The sequence below is a fragment of the Notechis scutatus genome, chromosome 2 (genome assembly GCF_049901735.1).
Source record: "Notechis scutatus isolate UNSWTSFEM ecotype Mainland chromosome 2, rNotScu1.2, whole genome shotgun sequence".
Lineage (NCBI taxonomy): Eukaryota > Metazoa > Chordata > Lepidosauria > Squamata > Elapidae > Notechis > Notechis scutatus.
The window spans coordinates 101,838,254-101,857,993 of NC_142010.1; the positions used below are offsets into that span (position 1 = coordinate 101,838,254).

The following is a 19,740-nucleotide window of genomic DNA, read 5'->3' on the forward strand; positions in this document are numbered from 1 at the left end:
TATTACATCTTTAATGTGATATTTTTAACTCTTTCTTCAGAATTGCACTTATTATTGGGGCTTTGCAGCCTGGATGGCATATTACATCAATCACCCGTTGTATACACCACCTGGTAAGCTAAAAAAAGAATAATACCGGTTGATTAAAGAAATCCATTTGATATCTAAGAAGCTGAATATTAAATGAAGTTAATGTTTCTTTCCTTGTAATTAACCAGAAGTGTGTCCTGGGATGTGGGGTGGGGGTGGGTGGGAATCTCAAAATGGGCTTGCATAAGAATGGGTTCTGCCTAATTAATATGCTACTTACTGAATGAGTGCTAATAAACTTACATAATGGTGAGCCAGTCATTGGAGCTGTACAGATTTCTTGCCTTAAGAAATGGAATAAATACATAATTGAGCAGAATTCCATCTTTTTTAAAATAAAAGTTTCTAGGCCCTTTAATTTAAAATAATAGCTTAAAAACATATAACTAAAAATCTGATAAAATTCTTCAGATCAGAAGCAAAAGTAAATATCTGTTAAAGTAAAGCAAGATTTCCAGGATATCAAAAAGCAAGTTCCTAGTGACTCAAATAATTTCTTGAATGGAAAAATATGTAAATGTATTCTTTAGTTAAGGGGCAGGTCTATAATTTTTTCCGCTAACTTTCCAAAACTGAGGATTCCTCAGATCAAGTAAAATTTCATGTAATCTAATTTCTCGAACCTTACTTTCTTTAAATTGACTTCTGTCACAAATTCTCTATTTTAGAATTACAGTTGACATACTTTCCCTTAGAGATGCTTTCTTTATGAGTTACTGTTTTGGACTTGGCTCCTTTTTAAACAGTTCAAGTTTTAGTCTAGGTCTAGGGAGATCTCATTCGAATATTCTCACAGATATTAAAGTCATTATTTGGGCCTGTTCATTATAGGTCAGCTATACAAATCTCACAAGGTATGAAAATTAAAAGCTGATGAAAAGGAAACATACTGTATATGTCATAAAGAACTCTGTGCAGAAAACATAGGATATAGTTTGGTGCAAATTATTTCAAATCTTAATTAAAACATAACTTCATATCAAAAGTTATTTCAGATTTGAAGTTATTTTTATACATATTCTTGTTTCATTTGTATAGTACATATTTTAGCTCCTATACTTTTAAATGTGCTATTTTTATATTTTAAATAAAATAATAAGCAATAAACATTCTTTTTAACAGTTGTGTATGAAAATTTGTTTTCTTCTTCTGGTCCTAAATCTCCTTACATTAAAGGATTCCAATGTAATGAGAAAGGAAGAAAAAAATCCATACATCTGTACATCTTATTATGAGCCTTCAGTGAGGAATTTTTGTCAAAGGCTTTATGAAAATCCATATATACATTTCTTGCGTTAACCTGGCAACATGCTTTTTGACATCTTCAAAAATGTCTGGGTGAATCAAATTCTTTGTGCCATTTATCATTTAATTACTTAGTAAATGGCGAAAGGAAAAGAAAATTCTGATGAGATTAACTAAAGGCCTCTAGTTTATCCTTATTTTTTTCCTTTCCTTATGAATATTAACATGCTATCACACATATAACTGTATAAATGCTGTCACGAGATTCTCTTTCTTGCAGTTGGAAAATCTTGAGTTCTGTCATTGGGGAATCTTTTTTCTTCTAGGAATGTTCTAGGTGTTCCAAATGTAGTTACTCTAAAAATGTTTTTGTTCTTTTTTTTTCAGCATATGGACATGAACAAGTGAAATTGGCGCTTATCATATTCCTGGTAATAATTTGTAGATTTTTGAAGCTGAGCCTTTTACCTGAAAAATGGTAGATATGTAATAGAAAATAGGCGATGTTTTAGACAGAGCCTAAGCCAACCGAAGGAGGGAAGTTTCCCCATGCAAAGTTAAAAATCAAGAAATTGTTTATCTAGAAATAAAAGGTATGACTATCTGTGGCACAGAATGCAGATTGATAAGATAATATTGGATTTTTTTTACAAACCTTAGTAATAACCTCAAATAAGAGAAAGATCGGTTACCTTTTGTAGCAATGGGAAAAAATCTGGGAGAATGGAACTAGAACTATGTATAGTAAAAATGTAGAAATGTACCTCTCTTGGTACATGGAAAGATCACAAAGCATTCTGGTTTGGGAATGGATCGTGCATCTGGTACTTATTGCCTGGAGAGAAACCTTACACATGTGCTCATGTCTTAAGGCCAATTTGTTAGTAGTACTCTACAGTGGTTCAAATTCAATTTGAGAAGGGTGCTTTAGACATGCAGAAATGTGAATACAGCATTTTACTGCAAGTTTTGAAGGCAGCCGTCATTTTTCTTGGACTGATCTGACTCCTACACTAGGCAGTTCTGTGATCTCAGGAAAAAAAATTGACTGCTTTCAAGAATTGCAGAAAAATGCTGTATTCATGCTGTGCAATCTTATTTGTTGATTGTATGTATATAATGCATCATAAAGAATAAGAAGGCAAATTCCGGCACCAAAGAAATTCAAGTAAAACAACAAAAGGAGAGGAAAAAGGCAGGAAAAAGAAAAAAGGCAATTTTTTAAAAAAAGTTTATTTAGTTATGGTACTGGAAAATACTGGGTCCTAAGTCGTCTTAGAGCCAGAACTTACTTTTGAACAATTGTAGAGCATCTTATTAGTGCCAGAGCTGTTCAGTTGTTTTGGGGGAATGAGAACAAGGGCCCAGAAGACATGAGTAATAAAAATCCCTTGTTCTTTGGCGCATTAAAAGTTTTGTCTTTTCCTCCAAGCAAATTTGTAACATTTCTACAAAAGTATTTGAATCACGATGGAGTGAACTCTGGGAGATTTCTGTGCCACTATCTGGCTTCTATTGGTGATAGTAAGCAGCAAAAAAAAATCAATTCTTGCCCCTTCCCTGCTAACACTGGTTTTGTTTCCTATTCCAGTTATGTCAGCTGGGAAACTTTTCTATTCATATTGCTCTGCGAAATCTTCGCCCAGCTGGTGAGTACAGAGAAAAGGCCAAATGGAAGTACAGATGTCTTTATAAAAAACACCCTCTGCTCTGTAATAGGAACAGCTGACCCTTTAAATAACAAGACAGCCTTAGATGCTCAGAGGTAATCACCTGACCTCTGAAAGCCAATCAAGGAAGAGAAGAAAGTGCTGTCAGGTTTGGATAGGAAGAAAGGAAGAGTTTTGCAGTTTTCTGGGGATGGGCTGAAGCTACATCAGGCAAAATGAGAAATTATTTTGTTATGGGCTAAAACCATGTTAGAATCTTTGGTATGTATCTCTTTTTTTAACTTTTTGTCACCTTTGATGAAGGGAGACTTTTACAAGTCTAATGCTTTACTGTAACTCTTGTGTGTGTTGTTAGATGATAATTTTTTATTGCTTTTAAATTGGTTCTTTGTCTCAATAAACATTCTTATGATTTCTTCCAGGTTCAAAGGCCAGGAAGATCCCATTCCCCACGAGGAACCCATTTACATGGCTTTTCTTGCTGGTCTCTTGTCCCAATTATACTTATGAGGTATGACTGTGTTTTAGCTTTGGAACAAATTATGGACGCTTAAATCTGTATTTTATTAATGAATTCTGCTTCATAGGAAACATATAGGTATAGTGACAATATCTAGGCAAATAATCTGAAAAGCATTACTTTTATCTGTCTTTTAATTGAATGATTAATTCTTGTTGCTCAGAAGCTTCCTCCACCTTTGACTTAAATTGAAACTTCATGACAGATGGAAATCTAGTTTCATCTTGAATCATCCAGCAAAGTGGACCTGATTCCTTCTCTCAGCAATTGGTTCCACTGCTGACTTACTCATTCAGAATAGCCTTTTTCAAAAAAAAAATCAGTGATAATATCTATTCATTCCTGTAATTTGAAATCATTATTTTGCATTCTAGAATGGTAGAAAGTAGGTTGTGATCTTGTATATGATAATCCTTCAGACATTTGAGGGGAGATATGATAGTTACTTGTCTTCTCTGAAAGTTAAAAATTCTCAATTACTTGAAATCCTTATTATATAACTTCGTTTTAGTCCCTTGATCATGCTTCTTACATTTCTTTGAATCTGTTATAGTTTCTCTGAATGCTTTGTGAGATATAGTACCCAGAATCAACTTAAGAAGATATTTGATATAGTAGACACAGACTACTTCTTGGTAAGATAGAACAATGTGGGATAGAGAGCACCGTCACCAGATGGATTTGCAGTTGGCTGACCAACCACACTAAGTGTGTAATCCTCAATGCAAATACATCAATGTGAAGGGAAGTATGCAGGGTTCTATCTTGGGCCCAGTACTGTTCACAGCTTCATAAATCATCTTCAGCTGCCTAGAGTTGTTGGATACAAGATGGGCAGCAAATAAATTTAATTAATAAATAAGGCACTCATCAAATTTGCAGATGACATCAAGTTGGGGGACGAATTGTTAACCCTTTGAGGTTCAAGATCTTGACAGACTTGATCATTGGGCCCCATCCAACAAGATGCAGCTCAGTGATGAGAAAAGCAAGGTCCTGCACTTAATAAAGAAGAACCAGATGCACTGGTACAGGATAGACAGTAACCTCAACAGTATTAACTATGAGGCTCAATAGTATTAACTATGAGAGGGATCTAGGTGTTCTGGTGGATCACTGCTTAAGTATGAATCAGCAGTGTGCTGCAGTTGTCCTTGGTTGCATCAACAGAGGGATTGTATCAAGATCGTGGAAGAGATAGTATCTTTCCCTACTGTACTACTGAAGCCATATTTGGAATACTATGTCTACTTCTGATTACCAGGACACACAAAAAATACAGAGAAGAGCAACAGAGATGATAAGGGGGAGGCTAAATCATATAAAGAACAACTAAGGGAGCTTGGTATGTTTAGCCAAACAAAGAGAAGGTTTAGGCATGACATGGTAACAGTCTTCCAATACTTGAAGAGCTGTCAGTGGAAAGAGGGTGTTAATTTATTCTCCATAGTACCTCAGGGCAGAACAAGAAGCAAAGGATGAAAGTTTATCAGAGGGAAATCCAACCTGAAAATAAGGAGGAATTTCCTGACAATGAGATTCAATGGAACAGTTTGCCTCCCAGAGTTGAACACTGGAGGTATTCAAGAAAAGATTGGACAACCATTTGTCCTTGGGAAGGGGTTTGAGCTAGAAGACCTCCAAGGATTCCCTTCCTTCCTTATGATTCTATATTTTATAAATTGGATATACTGGGGTCTAACTAAGTAAAGTAGAACAATTATCTCTCATCATCTCAAACTATATTTCTTTGATAGGCCATAACATTGATTTTGCCCATTTTGCACTCACCTCATACTCATTCATGAGCAGAAAATATTCATTTCTGCAACCTATCAAGATTGTTTGAAAATTATTAAGTTACCCCAAGTAATTTTTAAAAATGGAAGAATAAAGAGAGCCCATTTTGGATCCCATTAAATGTATCGTTCTGTTCTTTGAAGTTGTTTTTTGAGAAGCTGTGTATCCACTTGTCATGTCATCCCATTCACACTTAACTATCTTGTTAATCAGAATGTCATGGGATACTCTGTGAAAGACTTGGCTGAAGTCAAGATACATTAAATCTATAGCATTCCCAGATTGGCTAAGAAAATTACCCAATAAAAGAATGAGATAATGTTAGTGTGATGAAACTTGTTCTTACCAAATTCATGCTAGTGTCTTTTAATTATTTTAATTATTACCTTGTTTGCAATGTATTTTTTAATTTATCTCTTTAAGATCAGCTCTCAGATCTTCCCACCTATTAGACTAGTGTGTAATCCCCTGGATCCTTTCTCCTTTCCTGAAATAGGAACACATCTAAGCTCATTGAGTCATATGCCATCTGTTCTGTAGAATTTCTCAGAGTTCAGCCTGTCCATCAGCAACATTTTTCACATCCAAATGCATTGCATTTTAGGAAATATGAAAGGTGTACTCATTTGAAATGAATAGATACTGGCTGACAATATATTTGTCAGCCTCAAGCTTCAGTCCTCTGTTCATACTGTCTTTACATTTAATAGTGGAAGACACATAACCTTTTTTCTTGGAAAAATGGAGACAAAATAGGAGCTGAGTAATTGTTGATTTTTTTGCCATTTTCACTGAAAAGCTGATTTTGTTCTCCAGTGTCTCCTCCTACTTTGTTGTTTTTTATTTTGAACAGCCCTTCAGTTGCTAAGTCTTAATATATAACTGATGCCAGGGCGTCTGTGCTATATTTATTTAATCATATTTTTCTTCTAGTACTATGGCTCACATGGTTCATTTTCTACTCTTCTATGCATTAGTGCATAGGTAGTGAAAGCTATGAGGCATTGTTTCTGGTGTGAATCTGATTTATCATTCTAGTTTGATGTTGTAGTTAAAGCATCAAGCTAGAAACCAGGAGATTGTGACTTCTAGTCCTGCCTTGGCACAAAGCCAGTGGGTGGTCACTTTCACTCAGCCCTAGAAAAGAGGCAGTGGCCAAACATTTCTTAAAAACATTGCCAAGAAAACCAGAGGCACTTGTCCAGGCAGTCTCTGAGAGCAGGACAGATGGAAGAAAATAAATTACACCAATATTTTACTCTCTACAGTGTGTACGTTTTTATTTTAGGTTTTTATTTCTAACATCCATAGGATTCAGTTTAAATCCATACCAATAAATTTTGCTTTGTTTCAACCAAAAGTATTTTTACCAGCCCTTGTGATACCATCCATATCATATCAACAGTCAGTCACCCAGACAATTAAGCCCATGGTTCTTGAAAGCAAATTTCTCCTATCGGCATGAATGAGAACACTATAATGGCTCCAGGGTCTTGAGCATTTTTATTTGATTTTCATTAGGATTTGTTTCTAATAGTACCATTTGTGCTCACATATATTAGAAGGAAGAGATAACTGTCAATGGACTTGAGTTGATTGGTAGTTATTCTGTCACACATCTTTGTTCACTCAACATACTCTTACTGTACATGATGGCATTGATCACACTTCACAAGTCAGCATGTGTGGTTGGCATACAATCGTTTCAATTTCAATTTTTAATAGTCGGCCACCAACTACATAACTGTTCTTATCTCTGTCCCTTTCTTTGATCTTAAGGCAGGAATTCAGTAGCAATATGTTACAAACATTATAGATTACAACAGCAGTCAATTCATTTTTATTTTTTAAGATTCCATCAGTACAAGGCGTATATTTTATTTGTATTATTTGTGTGTGCATTGTTTTGTTTGCATATTGTTTACTTGGATACCAAATTTATTAGATATTTAATAACATATCCCACTTAATCAGCAGACTCAAGTTGCCTTACAATACTCTCAAAACAATAACTATAAAATACTAAAAATTAACTTCATATACTAAAAATGACCTTGGAACTTCTTGTTAAACCCCCCTGGCAAAGTCCCATTTCTTCTACATTTTTCTCACTCTGGTTTTGCAGAAAGAAATAACTTTGGTTTCATGGTGCTAAAAATAGTACTTATACTTAAGCTAAGAGAGTACAATTTGTACTACAAAATCTTCAGGCCTGTTTTGACACTGATGGTTGTACTCATGTGAACATTAGGTATTTCCTTCTACCTACACACTAATCTACCATATAGATGGGCTAGAAAATTTATGGGAAAGTTTTCAGTGCAAGTACAGAGACACAGTTGGGATTTGTGCATGGGTTGGGTCTTCATCCTTCAAAGTAGGACTGTGCTATATGTTTACTCTAGCTGAAGAATGCAATGCTCAAGCCTAGAAAGTCTTAATATTTTTCTTGACGTAGTCTTGATGCTTTCTTTTCCAGGTAGGGTCTTGGATTGGCTTTGCCATAATGACTCAGTGCCTTCCAGGTAAGTCCTGGTAATAGGTTAGATCTTTGTTGGAGTCACTTTTAATAAGAATTTTATTAAGCAATGATTATGAAATATGGTTATGTATTTTTATTCTTTCTGGCCCTTCCCAATTTTTCTATTAGAACTGTTCTTTATTGCCAAGTAGATTAGGGTCTATGCATTTAAAACAGGAGAAATATCTTGCCCCTTTCAGCAAAGATCCACATAAGATTACAAGAGCTCAGTAAATTACAGCTTCTGTGTTAAAGTAAACTTCATCCCTTTACTAAGAGGGATGCCAGCAGCTATGCACTCTTCTGCTTAATCTCTTTCTTCATTGCCTTTACTTTGTTTTACCAAGGCACACAGGAGTTGAAGATGTTCTCATTCATTATGTAGTGTAGGAAATAATGAAAGATGCTGCCACTTGCTAGAATAGTAAACCTGAAGGCTACCTCATATTTTACAAAATCTATTTTCCATTTGTTAGGGATGCTTTAGCTCTGGAGTATCTATATTAAACAATGGGCAAAATTAGATGGTATTCCCCAAGACAAGTATCCAATGTAATATAAGATCTTTGGTAGTATTTTCTATTTTCGTAGTCTCCTCTTTAAAAGATGTACAGCTAGTCCTTAACTTATGACAACAATTGAGCCCAAACTTTATGTTGCTAAGTGAGACAGTTAAGTGAATTTTGTCCTATTTCACGACTTTTCTTGCCCCGGTTGTTAAGTGAATCATTGCAGGTGTTAAGTTAGTACCACCGTAGTTAAGTGAATTTGGCTTCCTCCTTGACTTTGCTTATCAAAAAGTTGCAGAAAGTGATCACATGACCCCAGGACACTGCAATCATCATAAATTTGAACTAGTTGCCAAGTGTCTGAATTTTGATTATGTGACCATGAGGATACTGCAATGATTGTAAGTGTGAAAAATGATCATAAGTCACTTTTTTTCAGTGCTATTGTGACTCTAAACAATCACTAAAGAAACTGCTGTAAGTCGAGGACCACCTGTAATACATTTGGCAAAGGAATCAATGTTAAATGTTTTAATTTTTTTCTGTCTTTCTGCCCAGAGAGAGGCTGCTTTTCTGAATATCTAATAACATTACACACTTTTTTGTTTGTCAACAGTGGCTCTGTTTTCCTTGGTTGGATTTATTCAAATGACCATTTGGGCAAAGGGAAAACACCGAAGTTACCTGAAGGAGTTCCGAGATTACCCACCCCTACGTTCGCCTATCGTCCCTTTTCTGCTCTAAGCCTCTTTCTGCACTAACATATCAAACTAGGCTGGTAGCTTCATTTTTTTATCTTCTTGAGCAGCTGTTAATGGAGTCTAAAACAGGGGTTTTTTTCACTGTCCACAATGGTGTTTTTTTTTGGGGGGGGGGGTTGCAATTCCTTTCTTTTTAAAGTTAAATTGCCCCTTCCTCCATCATCTTTGTCCATTGTCCCTATTCCAAAACCACATTTGACTTAGAATAACACTTCCCTACAGTTACCATGAAGCCAAATACTGCAACAAGAACAGAGGGAACAATTCAGTTTTACAGGGTGAAAAGTTGAACAGCTGCTAGGCATAGGCATATTTGTAAGAGCAGGTACCCTAAATGGAGCCTTGGCAGCTGGACTTTGCCAAAAGTGAGGTCAAGGAATAGCAATCTTAACCCTAGTCCTTATTAATAATAATTTTAGAAAAGTTGTCCACTGCGTTTGTCCACTTTGGATATGAAAGCGTAAAAGTGCCTTGGAATGCATTGTGCCATTCCTAAACCAAATGTGTCTTTCCTGGGATGGAAAGACCCAGGAAAAGGCATGGTTGCATTAAGGAGTTGCAGACTGATGCAGTCATCATGGCCCTATGTGGTACAAAACACTGTTTTTCATTTACATTTGCATTCAAAGCACAGCACAGCCTATTAATTCAGTTGTGGTAAATATTATTGCTATTTTTTTTATTGTGGAGTGATGCTTGGTACTAAAAAATTGTAAAAAAAAATTTTCTGGAGGGAAATAAACTAAGATCAGTGGCAATGCTAACTTCTCTTTTATAGGATGGTCTTGTGTCCCTTTTTAACCCTTGTTCAACTAGCAGGCATTTGTGCTTGAAACCAAAATTGAAAATGGCTCAACTGAATGACATTACAAGTAATTTCATAAGGGCAGAACACATTATTTCATCATCTGTTATAAGCTAAATTATGACATGGCAAATTCCCTGCTGTGAAGAAAAGGAAACCAATTAGTTATGAAGTAGTAGCTTTGGTGTTACATAGGTTGTTTCAGTCCTGACCACCATACAAATTGGCCACTTGTCATCCACGTGTTTTTCCTTTTCCTAGTAGAATCTTATGAACAACATCTTCCAAGTAGAGATGTATACTTGAAGTGACTCAGTTTTGTGTGATGGTAGGCTTTTTTTAGTTAAGAGGTTCTTGAAATGCAGGACTAACAAATACAGTCTTGTACCTAACTAGCAAAAATTGTGTAACTTTCTGTAACACAGGCCCACTGAAGGGCAACTATGGAGATATACAAGTGAAACTTTGATTTAATGGATCAGATGATGAAAGGAAGTGTTTCTTCTAGTTGTCCATTAAATGGAAGAATGATCAATACCAATATAGTTAGATAAATGCTACAGATTGCATCATTTGAATCACTTACTCAATTTGTATATTTACAAGTGCACTGAGCAATTTGGGGGTGGGGGAGAAGTCTGCTTTGAAATTTGTAAATATTTCTAGCACTTAAGAGATAAGGAAACAAATATTTATTATTCCTTCTATAAAAATATTCAGTGTTACAGAACTGGTGTCAGCGTTCCAGAAAAACTCGACTCCAACAGAGTCTAACTTCTGGTACTAATATGGCTTCCAAAGCTGATAACTGAAGGCTCTTAGGTTTGGACTGTCTTTTTGAGAGGAGGTTGTTTATTTTTCTGTTTGTCATTATTACCAAGGTTGTGATAGTGCATGCAGGTAGTCTTTGGAGTATGATGGCAACTGGGAAGTGGGATTACCATTGCTAAGCAATGTAGTTGCAAAGTGTAACATCAGGTAGCCACACCGCTTAACAATGACAATTCTAGGAACCCCACTTGCTGTCATTGATACGCAGGTTAAGTGGGAAGTGGTAGGAATTTCACGTAAGGACCAGAATGGGAAGCTGGGAGGATTGGTGCAGGTTGTGATTTGGAGGAGGCTTAGGGGGGTGGAGAGTGGTTGGGGCAACAGACTGTGAGCGTAAGAAGGTTGTGGGATACACGATGTGGCAAGAAGGCTGGGGGACTTACTAAAATAGCATGCAACCTTCCTCGCTGGCTTCCCCATTGATTTTGCTTTTGGGAAGCTAGTAGGGAAAATTGTAAATGGCAATAATCTGAAAACAGGATGCTGCAATTGTGGTAATACAAGCAGTTGCCAAGTCCCTGAATCATGATCACATGACCATGGAGCACTGCGAAGGCTAGAACTTCAAGGATTGGTCATAAGTTCCACTTGTTGAACGCCATTCCAACTTCAAATGATTTTCTGAATGAGTGGCTAGTAAATGAGGACTACTTGTGTATTTAATTTGAAGGAAGCCCCATTTGAAGTAGAGTGGAACTCGATTCTAAACGTATATGTTCACAATCAAGATGAATGTTTGTCATAGTCTTAGGTTATGCTGCATGTGAGCAGTGATATCTGAAACCTGGGCTCCGAGGCTGCTATTAAATGAGCCACTGACTTTTTGCTATAATCCATTTTATGTGGAACTTTATTTAAACTAACCAATAAAAAATAATCCAGCCACTAGACAGTCTCAGATTGTTTTTTTAAAGCATGGAATTATACATTGAAGGACTTTTTTCACACATTGGGGAAGACTGCAGGTAAGAATGGACATCTCTATTATATCACTTCATTAGAAATTAATTGGACCAGAAACTGTATAATCTTATATGGACATTGGATTCCTAACAGATTATACAGTAGTTGCATAAGGAGAATGGGACTGCTTACTGGCTAGGAAAATTTAAAGTTAGGATTTGAGAGTCTTGTGTGACTTATCTTACAAATTGCAACTGGAGGTTGACCACAGAATTGGGCTCCCCAGTTCAGATTCGCTCACTTTGATATGTAGACCAGGTAATAGGATGAGCAGAGGAATCATAGGCCATAAAATATTACTCTTTCATGTGAAAAAATGATACATCAGGTAGGACTGACTATAAATATAAATACATTGAGTGAAAAACTTCTCGCCAATGAGCTGTATTTCCAAATAAATATTTTGAACACCTATATTTTGTATTATCTCATCCTCACCTGCCAATAGTACCCAGCAAAATACCTTTGGGTGCTCAAGTATTGTGGGATGATTGCACCTCATGTTGTACTCGGCTATAGATGAGCTTTTACCTTCAGAACTAACTAAACACGAGTAAAATTGGATAGAACAGTATCCCCCATTCCCAGAAGCCTACCCAGTTGAAGGATGGGATAGAAAAAAGAATCCTTGAAATATACTGTACATGAAAAGACTCATTTGAAAGAAAAGTCATCCCACATGACTTCTCCCTTTGAAAAATCACACAGAATTCATCAAACAGTAAATTGGCGGAAGCATAATTGTTAATGTTTACACAAGATGAGAAATGCAGCTTGGACATACTACACAAGAAACTTTCAAGGCCACATGCAATCTACTTATAAGCACAGCAGCTGCATGACTGGACTTACAGCAACTTTGCCATCACCATTAGTAATATCCCATGTTTTGGTTCTGCTGTCAACTATAGCCTGTATTACTGCTCAGCCTGAGTACTTGGGTGCTCCTTCCAATTAGTCCCAGAGGTCTTTGGAGGGGACTAGGTGGAATATTTGGTCTGATGCAGATACCTTTCTCAACTACTGGTTATATCCTTGCTCAGCTGGGTAAACATACTGGCTTTCTTAATGGCCTATCAGTGCTCTTACCAAATGCCAGATTGGGGAATAATAAAAATCTGACCATCCGTTACCATGGTGCAGAGCTTCTTCAGCCTCTACTATACATTTCCACTAGCTAGGCTATGCAACAGGTTGTGAGATAGCTAAAAAGCAGATGGAGGGAAACCTCTCAAATTTGATCAAATTCCAGACTACTGAATATTTTGGTGGAAGACATGAAGAGACTTTCCCTCCACTTTGCATCCTTTCAGTGTCATCTAATGGAGCTTTTCTCAATTTTTGGTTTGGCGTAACTAGAGGCATTTTATTTGTTTCCCACCTTTATTATTTCTATATAACTCAAAGTGGCAAACATACCCAACACACCTTCCTCCTCTTATTTTCTCCACAAGAGGTCTGTGAGGTGGGTTGAACTGAATGTGTGACTGGCCCAAAGCCACCCAGCCGGCTTTCATGGCTAAAGCGGACCTTGAACTCATGGTCTCCCACTTTCTAGCTTAGTCTTTGAACTGATAAACAAACTGGCTCTAGATACAGAAAGCCCTCAACTTATGACCGTAATTGACAGTATTCAGCTAAGTCCAGTTCATACCTGTCTTATTATAAGGAGTGATCCCTCATAGAAAGATGCCATTCATTTTTTTTTAAGTCTCAATATTAGCTAGGGACAAATTCTGATCAAAGTATTAAAAGTGTATGGTGACTGATTATAGAGTCAGACAAATGAAATAAATTTTCCAGGTCAATTCAGTATGGGCTTTGACTCTGTTTCAGCATTGAAACTATTTCAGTTGCTCTGTGGATGAGCTTTGCCAAGGGAGAGATAGTGAATAGTACCGTGTTGATTCTGCCACACTTCTCAATGGCTCCTAACTCCAGCAATCATGTTATACTTCTGGGAGAAGTTGTCTGAACTTGATATAGATGGAACAGCCTTAGAATGGATCCATTTATTCATGGGTGGTCATCTCCAGAAAGTATTGTTGGAGGATTTCCGCTTACTCCATGTTGCTAATATTATAAGGTTCCACAAGATACTACCCATGTTTCCCCGAAAATAAGACCGTGTCTTTTCTTTTGGGCCCCAAAATAAGCACTAGGGCTTATTTGGGTTGGGGGAGGGGTCTTATTTTTTTTCTACATATGGGAAGCCCACTTCTGCTTGCTCATGGAGAAGCCAGGGTGTGTAGAGCTGCCTCATGTGCTCCGCAATGGCTTACCTCAGAGCCCCCACAGCCAGGCCATCCATGCCTCGCCTCATGACCAAGGTACTCACACATTGCTCAGCCTCCTGCTCCGTTGTGGCTGTAAGCAAGCGGAAGTGCTGGGCCGGTGGCCATGTGGGCTCCTGCTACACATGGTTGGTGGTGCTGCCGTTGCGAGGCAGGTATCGGGGCATGGAGCCCTGAGGTAAGCCAGTGCGGGGCACGTGGGCAGCTCCCACCTTGCCTCATGGCTGTGAAACCATGAGCAACCAGATGTAATGGGTGTGTGGCCAGCTGTGCAGGCTCTTAAGTAGGACTTATTGTGTGGGTAGGACTTATATTAGGTGCACATGTAAATATGCTAGGTCTTATTTTTGGGATAGGTCTTATTTTCAGGGAAACTTTCTCAAGTCACTGAAGGTGTACAATATAGAGTATGTGGATAATATATAGTAGTGATGACACATACTTTATTTCCTTTGTCACTGAAGTAAAGCATTGGCATTGCTAGTCAGTGCCTGGGTATAGAAATTGATTAGCTGAAGCCAAAAAATAGATGTTCAGTCCAGACAAAAGACATAGCGTTCACCTGGAAGATCTAATTCATAAGAGATGCTTCTGTATCCATCTTTGACATTACAAGCATAATTATCCTCTGTAGCACAAATGGCATGTGGCACCTTCATCAGTTCAGGCTAGTATATCAGTTATGACTGAGATAGCCTCACTACAGTAATTTATGTCCTGATTCTACTAGGATGTTCAATGTTTCCTTCCTGGAAACAAATGTTTTAAATAAATAATAAAGTAATTCAGTCAGGATGTACAATCTCCAGACCTGCAGCCCAAAATGTTCCACTATTATTTCTTATTTCACATGAGGCAGAACAATTCTTGGGTATTTAGCATAATCGACTGCCCTTTGGACTCCAGCACTCATCATTTCCAAAAGTTCCAACTTTTGTAAAAGGAACTTTGCTTGTGTATGAAGAGATGTAAATGCATAGAATGTAAACAAATGTAACATTCAGAAGCCACTGCCTTCATCCAGAATGAAACTGCAAGCTTACGTTGATGAATACAGAGAAAATATAAAAGTAACTAGATTATACAGTTCCATCTGAACTTAACTAGACACATTTCATTGGCACAATTGCCAGAACTGGTAATGCAAGATTAGGACTCCCAACAAGAAGATACTTACAGATCCTTGGCATTTATGAACATTTATTAGCGTAGGTCCAAGATGTGCATTCATTCATTTCGTTGTAGGAATCACAGTGAACATCTGAGACCCAACTGTGACATAATGTTTTTTATTGTTTTCAATATAACAAGTCCAGAAGTTTCTTTTAAGAGGGAGGAGAAGCACCCCAAATTAATTAGGCTTCTATGGTAATTTTCGCCTGTTCTTCGATGCGCTTCTTCCTAGCCAGCAAACGCCGTTCTCGTTCAAATTCTTTCATGCGCATAACATAGCTAACACAAAGGATACAAGTAATAAGTCAGTCCAAATCTTTTGCCCTACTAAACCAGGCTTTTATTGCTGCATGTTAATTGGCTTGAATGCCATAATTTTATTTCATATTTAAAATATCAGACATTTTATCACTGAGGCAGATTGCTCCCCAGATTTATCTTCTACAATCAAGGTTTTAGTGTGGTATTTTTCTTAAAGTTCTTTACGCATGCTAAAGAAGAATAGAATTAATTAATTAATTTATAAATAATTATGCTCACGCACATAATTTTGCTTAGGTCAGTGATTACTGCCCTTTTCCATCCGGGCAAAGTGCTTTAAAATTAAATCAAAGCTTGTTAGCGTTAAGATAAAACTACTTGGTTGACTATCATGATCTCTTTCATACTCATATCATGGTAGCATTTATAATCTCCCATCCCACCCCAATATCTTATGCTACTTTTTTGAAGACTTGTTGAATTTTTGAATTGTTGAACAGAACACATTTCATAAAGGAATTACAGGGATATTTAGAGGCATTACTTCTAATCCAGGGTAGTTTCTAATCCCTGAAACACAGTTAATTTACAGAATGAAGAATAAAGGACAAAATATAGCAACCAAGCAGATAAAAGCCATAGCTTTGACTTACTCCAGATGCTCACAGTAATTCCACTCATGTGCCTCATGTTTGCACCCATTGATTGAAAAAGGATATTTGTCACGTTTGCACTTCATCCACATTATGTAGTGATGAGCACAATAATCCCGGAATTTGTAAGGAATCTGGGCATCGTTCATCTCTTGATGTGTTGCCATCATCACTGTAGGAGAAAATGGAAGGAGGAAAAGATGGAAAGGAAGATTAAAATCTAAATGGAAGTTCTTCAAGAACCACCATTTGGAATTCTCTGACAGATGCTGTAAAAGCTGCTTTTGAAAGCATGTTCAGTAAGTTACGTTCAAGAACCTGTTCAATTAAAATTTACAAACCACACTAATCTGATGAGGAATTATTGATGAGTGTTCTTTGAGTAACATTTTGAAATCAGACATGCAATCATTCAGTTATGCCATTCAGCCCATGCTTAATCAGCTTATTAATAAGAATGTCATAAGGTATTTATTAAGTGCTTTATTGTATCGTGTCTCTATCACTCCCACAATTTATTAAAGAAGTTACTCAATGGTAAAAAAGTTAAATTAGTCTGTCAAGAAGTACTTTTCAAAGTCTTTATTATTGACTCGGGTGAAAAAGCTTATACAAAATTGGTAGCTAATATCCTAGGAAACAAAAGCATTTTGAGCATTTTGCAAAACTTTCTATAACTGCGATCTACTAAACAGAAATTAAGAAGAAGCAAGGACCAAGCATGTAAAGAATACACTTACCCTATGACTTTAGGAGCATGGAAGTTGAATATTTTGGAGAAAATCAAACTACTGATTATAATTGTATTTAAATATGTCTTCCTGTCCTTTGCATTTTTAAAATCCTTTTAAAATTAGATTTTATACAAAAATGTTTACCACTTGAGTTATTTTTGTGCTCTATTCCGTAACAGCATTAGCATATTTTGCTGATAAAAATGCACTTGAGACCTACTCAGCATTATCAGATTTCTGAATTGTAATACTAACGTTATTATATTATCACTCATTTCCTTCAATAATTTTTTTGTCAGCCACTGATGCATCGTTATGAACTAGCTAACTGGTGATGAACAGGAATGAAGGTAGAAGCAACAAGTAAGCTCTGGACCAATGACTCGGGTTAATATGGGGTGGACTATCTAATGCAGGGGTCCCCAACCACCGGTCCGTGGGGATCACTGATCTAATGGACCCCACAGACCACTAAAAATGAGCAGTTTGAGAACCATTGGATTAGAGAAATGGCTAAATGTAATAGGATGAAATTTAACATAGACATATGCAAAATTTCACTTATGAGAAAGATGAACAGATATAGATGGAGAATAGTTCTAAGAGTATTTGTAAAAAGATTAAAATAGTAGCCAGTTGTAAACTGATCAATAGCCAGGAATTACAAAAAAAGGCAAATGAAATTTCAGATTGCACCACCAATGACAAAAGCATAATTTCCAAATCACAGGAAAGTTTTTCCAGCTTATTTTGCATAGATCAATTCCTACCTCACGATATAATGTTCAGTTTATGTATCACACTTAATCCAAAAATATTGGAAGAGGTTTAGAGAACAGCAACAGTAGTAATAATCGGGGGACTAGAAATTAAGTGCTATGAAGAGAAATGGAAGGAGCTGAATAATCTTGGAAAAGAGAGCCAAAGAAGAGATGTGATATATTCTCCAAATGTATCAACAGATGTCAAATCAAAGGCATCATATGTGTATTTCAGGCAGATATATATCATTGCCTTAACTCTGTATATAACTGGAGTGCACCCAGGATATTTTGTAGTATGATCCTATTACTGGCTGTATAGATGAATTACAGAAGTTTCTAACCAGTTTTATTGACAGGAGAACAATAATTTGTCAATACCAAGGCTAGTAATCAATTTCATTGTGCACAATGACTCATTATCTTTCAGCCCAAATTATTTCAAAGACTTGTGAGGATGTAAACATAACTGAGCAGGTGTGGCTGTGAGAAAGGATTCACATTGAATTGTGGCAGGAATTTCTTCCATTGTTTCTGTTTGCCAGATATGTTCTAGAATGGGTGCATTCCAGGTCCTTCTATTAAAGATTGCCATCTTGTATGATCTAGATTAGAAAGTGCACCTTTTCTGTAAAGCCTTCCACCTTCTGGAACAGTGTCTCCAGATATGGAGAGCACCCTCTCTCCTGGAGTTCTGAACAGCCCAGAAAACCTGCCTTTGCTCTCAGGCCTGAGGTTAATGTATTGGGAGGGGAGGGATCTTTGTAGTTTGTTTGGATGGTTGTTTTTAGTCCAAGCTGTCTTGTAAATTTTGTTTAAATTGTTTTGATGTAATATTATTTTGCAAGCTACCTAGAGTCCATTGGACTGGATTAAATGTATTTATAATAGAAGTACTAGAAGATAGTAAGCATCTAATGGATGCCCCAAATACCACCACTTAGTTCTCATTTTCGACAGAAATCTGCAGACGGAATTGGCTGTGGAGATTCTCAGACATCCAGGTCATGGTTGTCCCAAAGGTGCTTTCTGAAGAGGCAACTGGACTTTCTGGTTTCTCTTTGAAGACATTTCGCTTCTCATCCAGTGCTGAAGAAGCTTCTTGAATGAGAAGCGAAACGTCTTCGAAGGAGAACGAGAAAGTCCAGTCGAGTGGCCTCTTGAAAAAGCACCTTGGATGCAGATGGAATCCCTCGGGTCCCCGTCAATGCATTGATTAAGGGGCGATCCTCTCCTGAGAGCCAGAAAACCCATGCATCTAAGGAGGCGAGAAGAAATGGTCCTCTCCTGAGAGCCAGAAAAAAACCCATGCATCGCTCGCCTACTTTTGTCTCGTGCGAAAAGGTAGGCTGAGTGAAGAACTGGTCCCCGGTTACTCCACTTCGTGCTTCTCAACCACACCACACCGATTTAGCTCTCAGCGGCACATAAACTACGCCTCCCGTAGGCAAACCGGCTGAGAAAGAGGCAACCGGGGGAACAAACTCCACGCCGTGTCCCATGGGTGGCCGATGGAAAGGGGAAAACAGAATCATTCCGAGAGGGAAGCCGGTGGAGGACACGGCCGGAGTTACCAAAAGAAGAAGAAGGGGGGAAAGAGGGGGGGCAGGAGAGGCTGCGTGATCAACGTTTCGCAACAGCTCCGCAGAGCTGCCGGCCGCCCAGCCCGGGACTCTCGGAGCCACAAGGGCGGAGCTCAGCGCGGGGTGACCTTCCTTCTTCGCGACCCGCTCCGGCGCTGCTCACCGCGTTCCTTGCGCTCGGGGAGGCCGAAGTGGGGATCGAAGGTGGGCAAGGCGGAAGGGTCGGGCTCCACCTCCGAGTCCCCCAAATACCGGCGGCCTAAATGGGCCCCCATCTCCGCCAAGCACTCTGCGCCCTGCTTCGGCTGGCTTCCGTGGTTTGCTGCTGTTGGGTGTTTTTTTTTTTTCCCCTTCTCCCACCCGGAACCGGAACAGGGCGCGGAGTCCGCTTTAAAAGCGCTCGGCTCTTGGAAACGCTGAGGGCTCCATCGCGGCCTTGGCGCGTCACGGCCGGAGCTCCCGGCAGTTGGTTGCCGATGAAACCACGGCGTGGGTTTTTTATTTCCCAAGTGCTGCGCGACAGACAGACAGAAAACTGCAAGGCAGAGTTTACATTGCGGCTGCAT

General features: G+C 38.0%; 2 protein-coding genes across 3 annotated transcripts in view; one reads left to right on the forward strand and one right to left on the reverse strand.

The window, feature by feature from the left end:
- Window positions 1–11,637, forward strand: part of TECR (trans-2,3-enoyl-CoA reductase) — a 51,194-nt gene extending 39,557 nt beyond the window's left edge. For both annotated transcript variants that reach the window (XM_026676937.2, XM_026676936.2), the window contains 6 exons: window positions 41–113; window positions 1,723–1,766; window positions 2,927–2,984; window positions 3,428–3,516; window positions 7,805–7,850; window positions 8,972–11,637. In XM_026676937.2, the coding sequence (XP_026532722.1) occupies window positions 41–113; window positions 1,723–1,766; window positions 2,927–2,984; window positions 3,428–3,516; window positions 7,805–7,850; window positions 8,972–9,099 (438 nt within the window). In that variant the 3' untranslated portion in view covers window positions 9,100–11,637. The remainder of the gene's footprint in view (window positions 1–40; window positions 114–1,722; window positions 1,767–2,926; window positions 2,985–3,427; window positions 3,517–7,804; window positions 7,851–8,971) is intronic.
- A 3,555-nt stretch (window positions 11,638–15,192) lies between these two features.
- On the reverse strand, window positions 15,193–19,675 carry NDUFB7 (NADH:ubiquinone oxidoreductase subunit B7). The gene is made up of 3 exons (XM_026676938.2): window positions 19,338–19,675; window positions 16,097–16,268; window positions 15,193–15,461 (listed from the first exon to the last, which is right to left on the reverse strand). The coding sequence occupies exons 1-3, from the start codon at window positions 19,447–19,449 to the stop codon at window positions 15,365–15,367; spliced, it is 381 nt and encodes a 126-aa protein (XP_026532723.1). The 5' UTR covers window positions 19,450–19,675; the 3' UTR covers window positions 15,193–15,364.
- Between the last annotated feature and the right edge of the window lie 65 nt (window positions 19,676–19,740).

Coding starts and splice junctions, on each gene's coding strand:
- NDUFB7 (XM_026676938.2), bottom strand. CDS start 19,449: ATGGGGGCCCATTTAGGCCGCCGGTATTTGGGGGACTCGGAGGTGGAG. Junction 16,269..19,337: donor CCCCGAGCGCAAGGAACGCG/GTGAGCAGCGCC, acceptor TTTCTCCTACAG/TGATGATGGCAACACATCAA. Junction 15,462..16,096: donor AATTACTGTGAGCATCTGGA/GTAAGTCAAAGC, acceptor CCTTTGTGTTAG/CTATGTTATGCGCATGAAAG.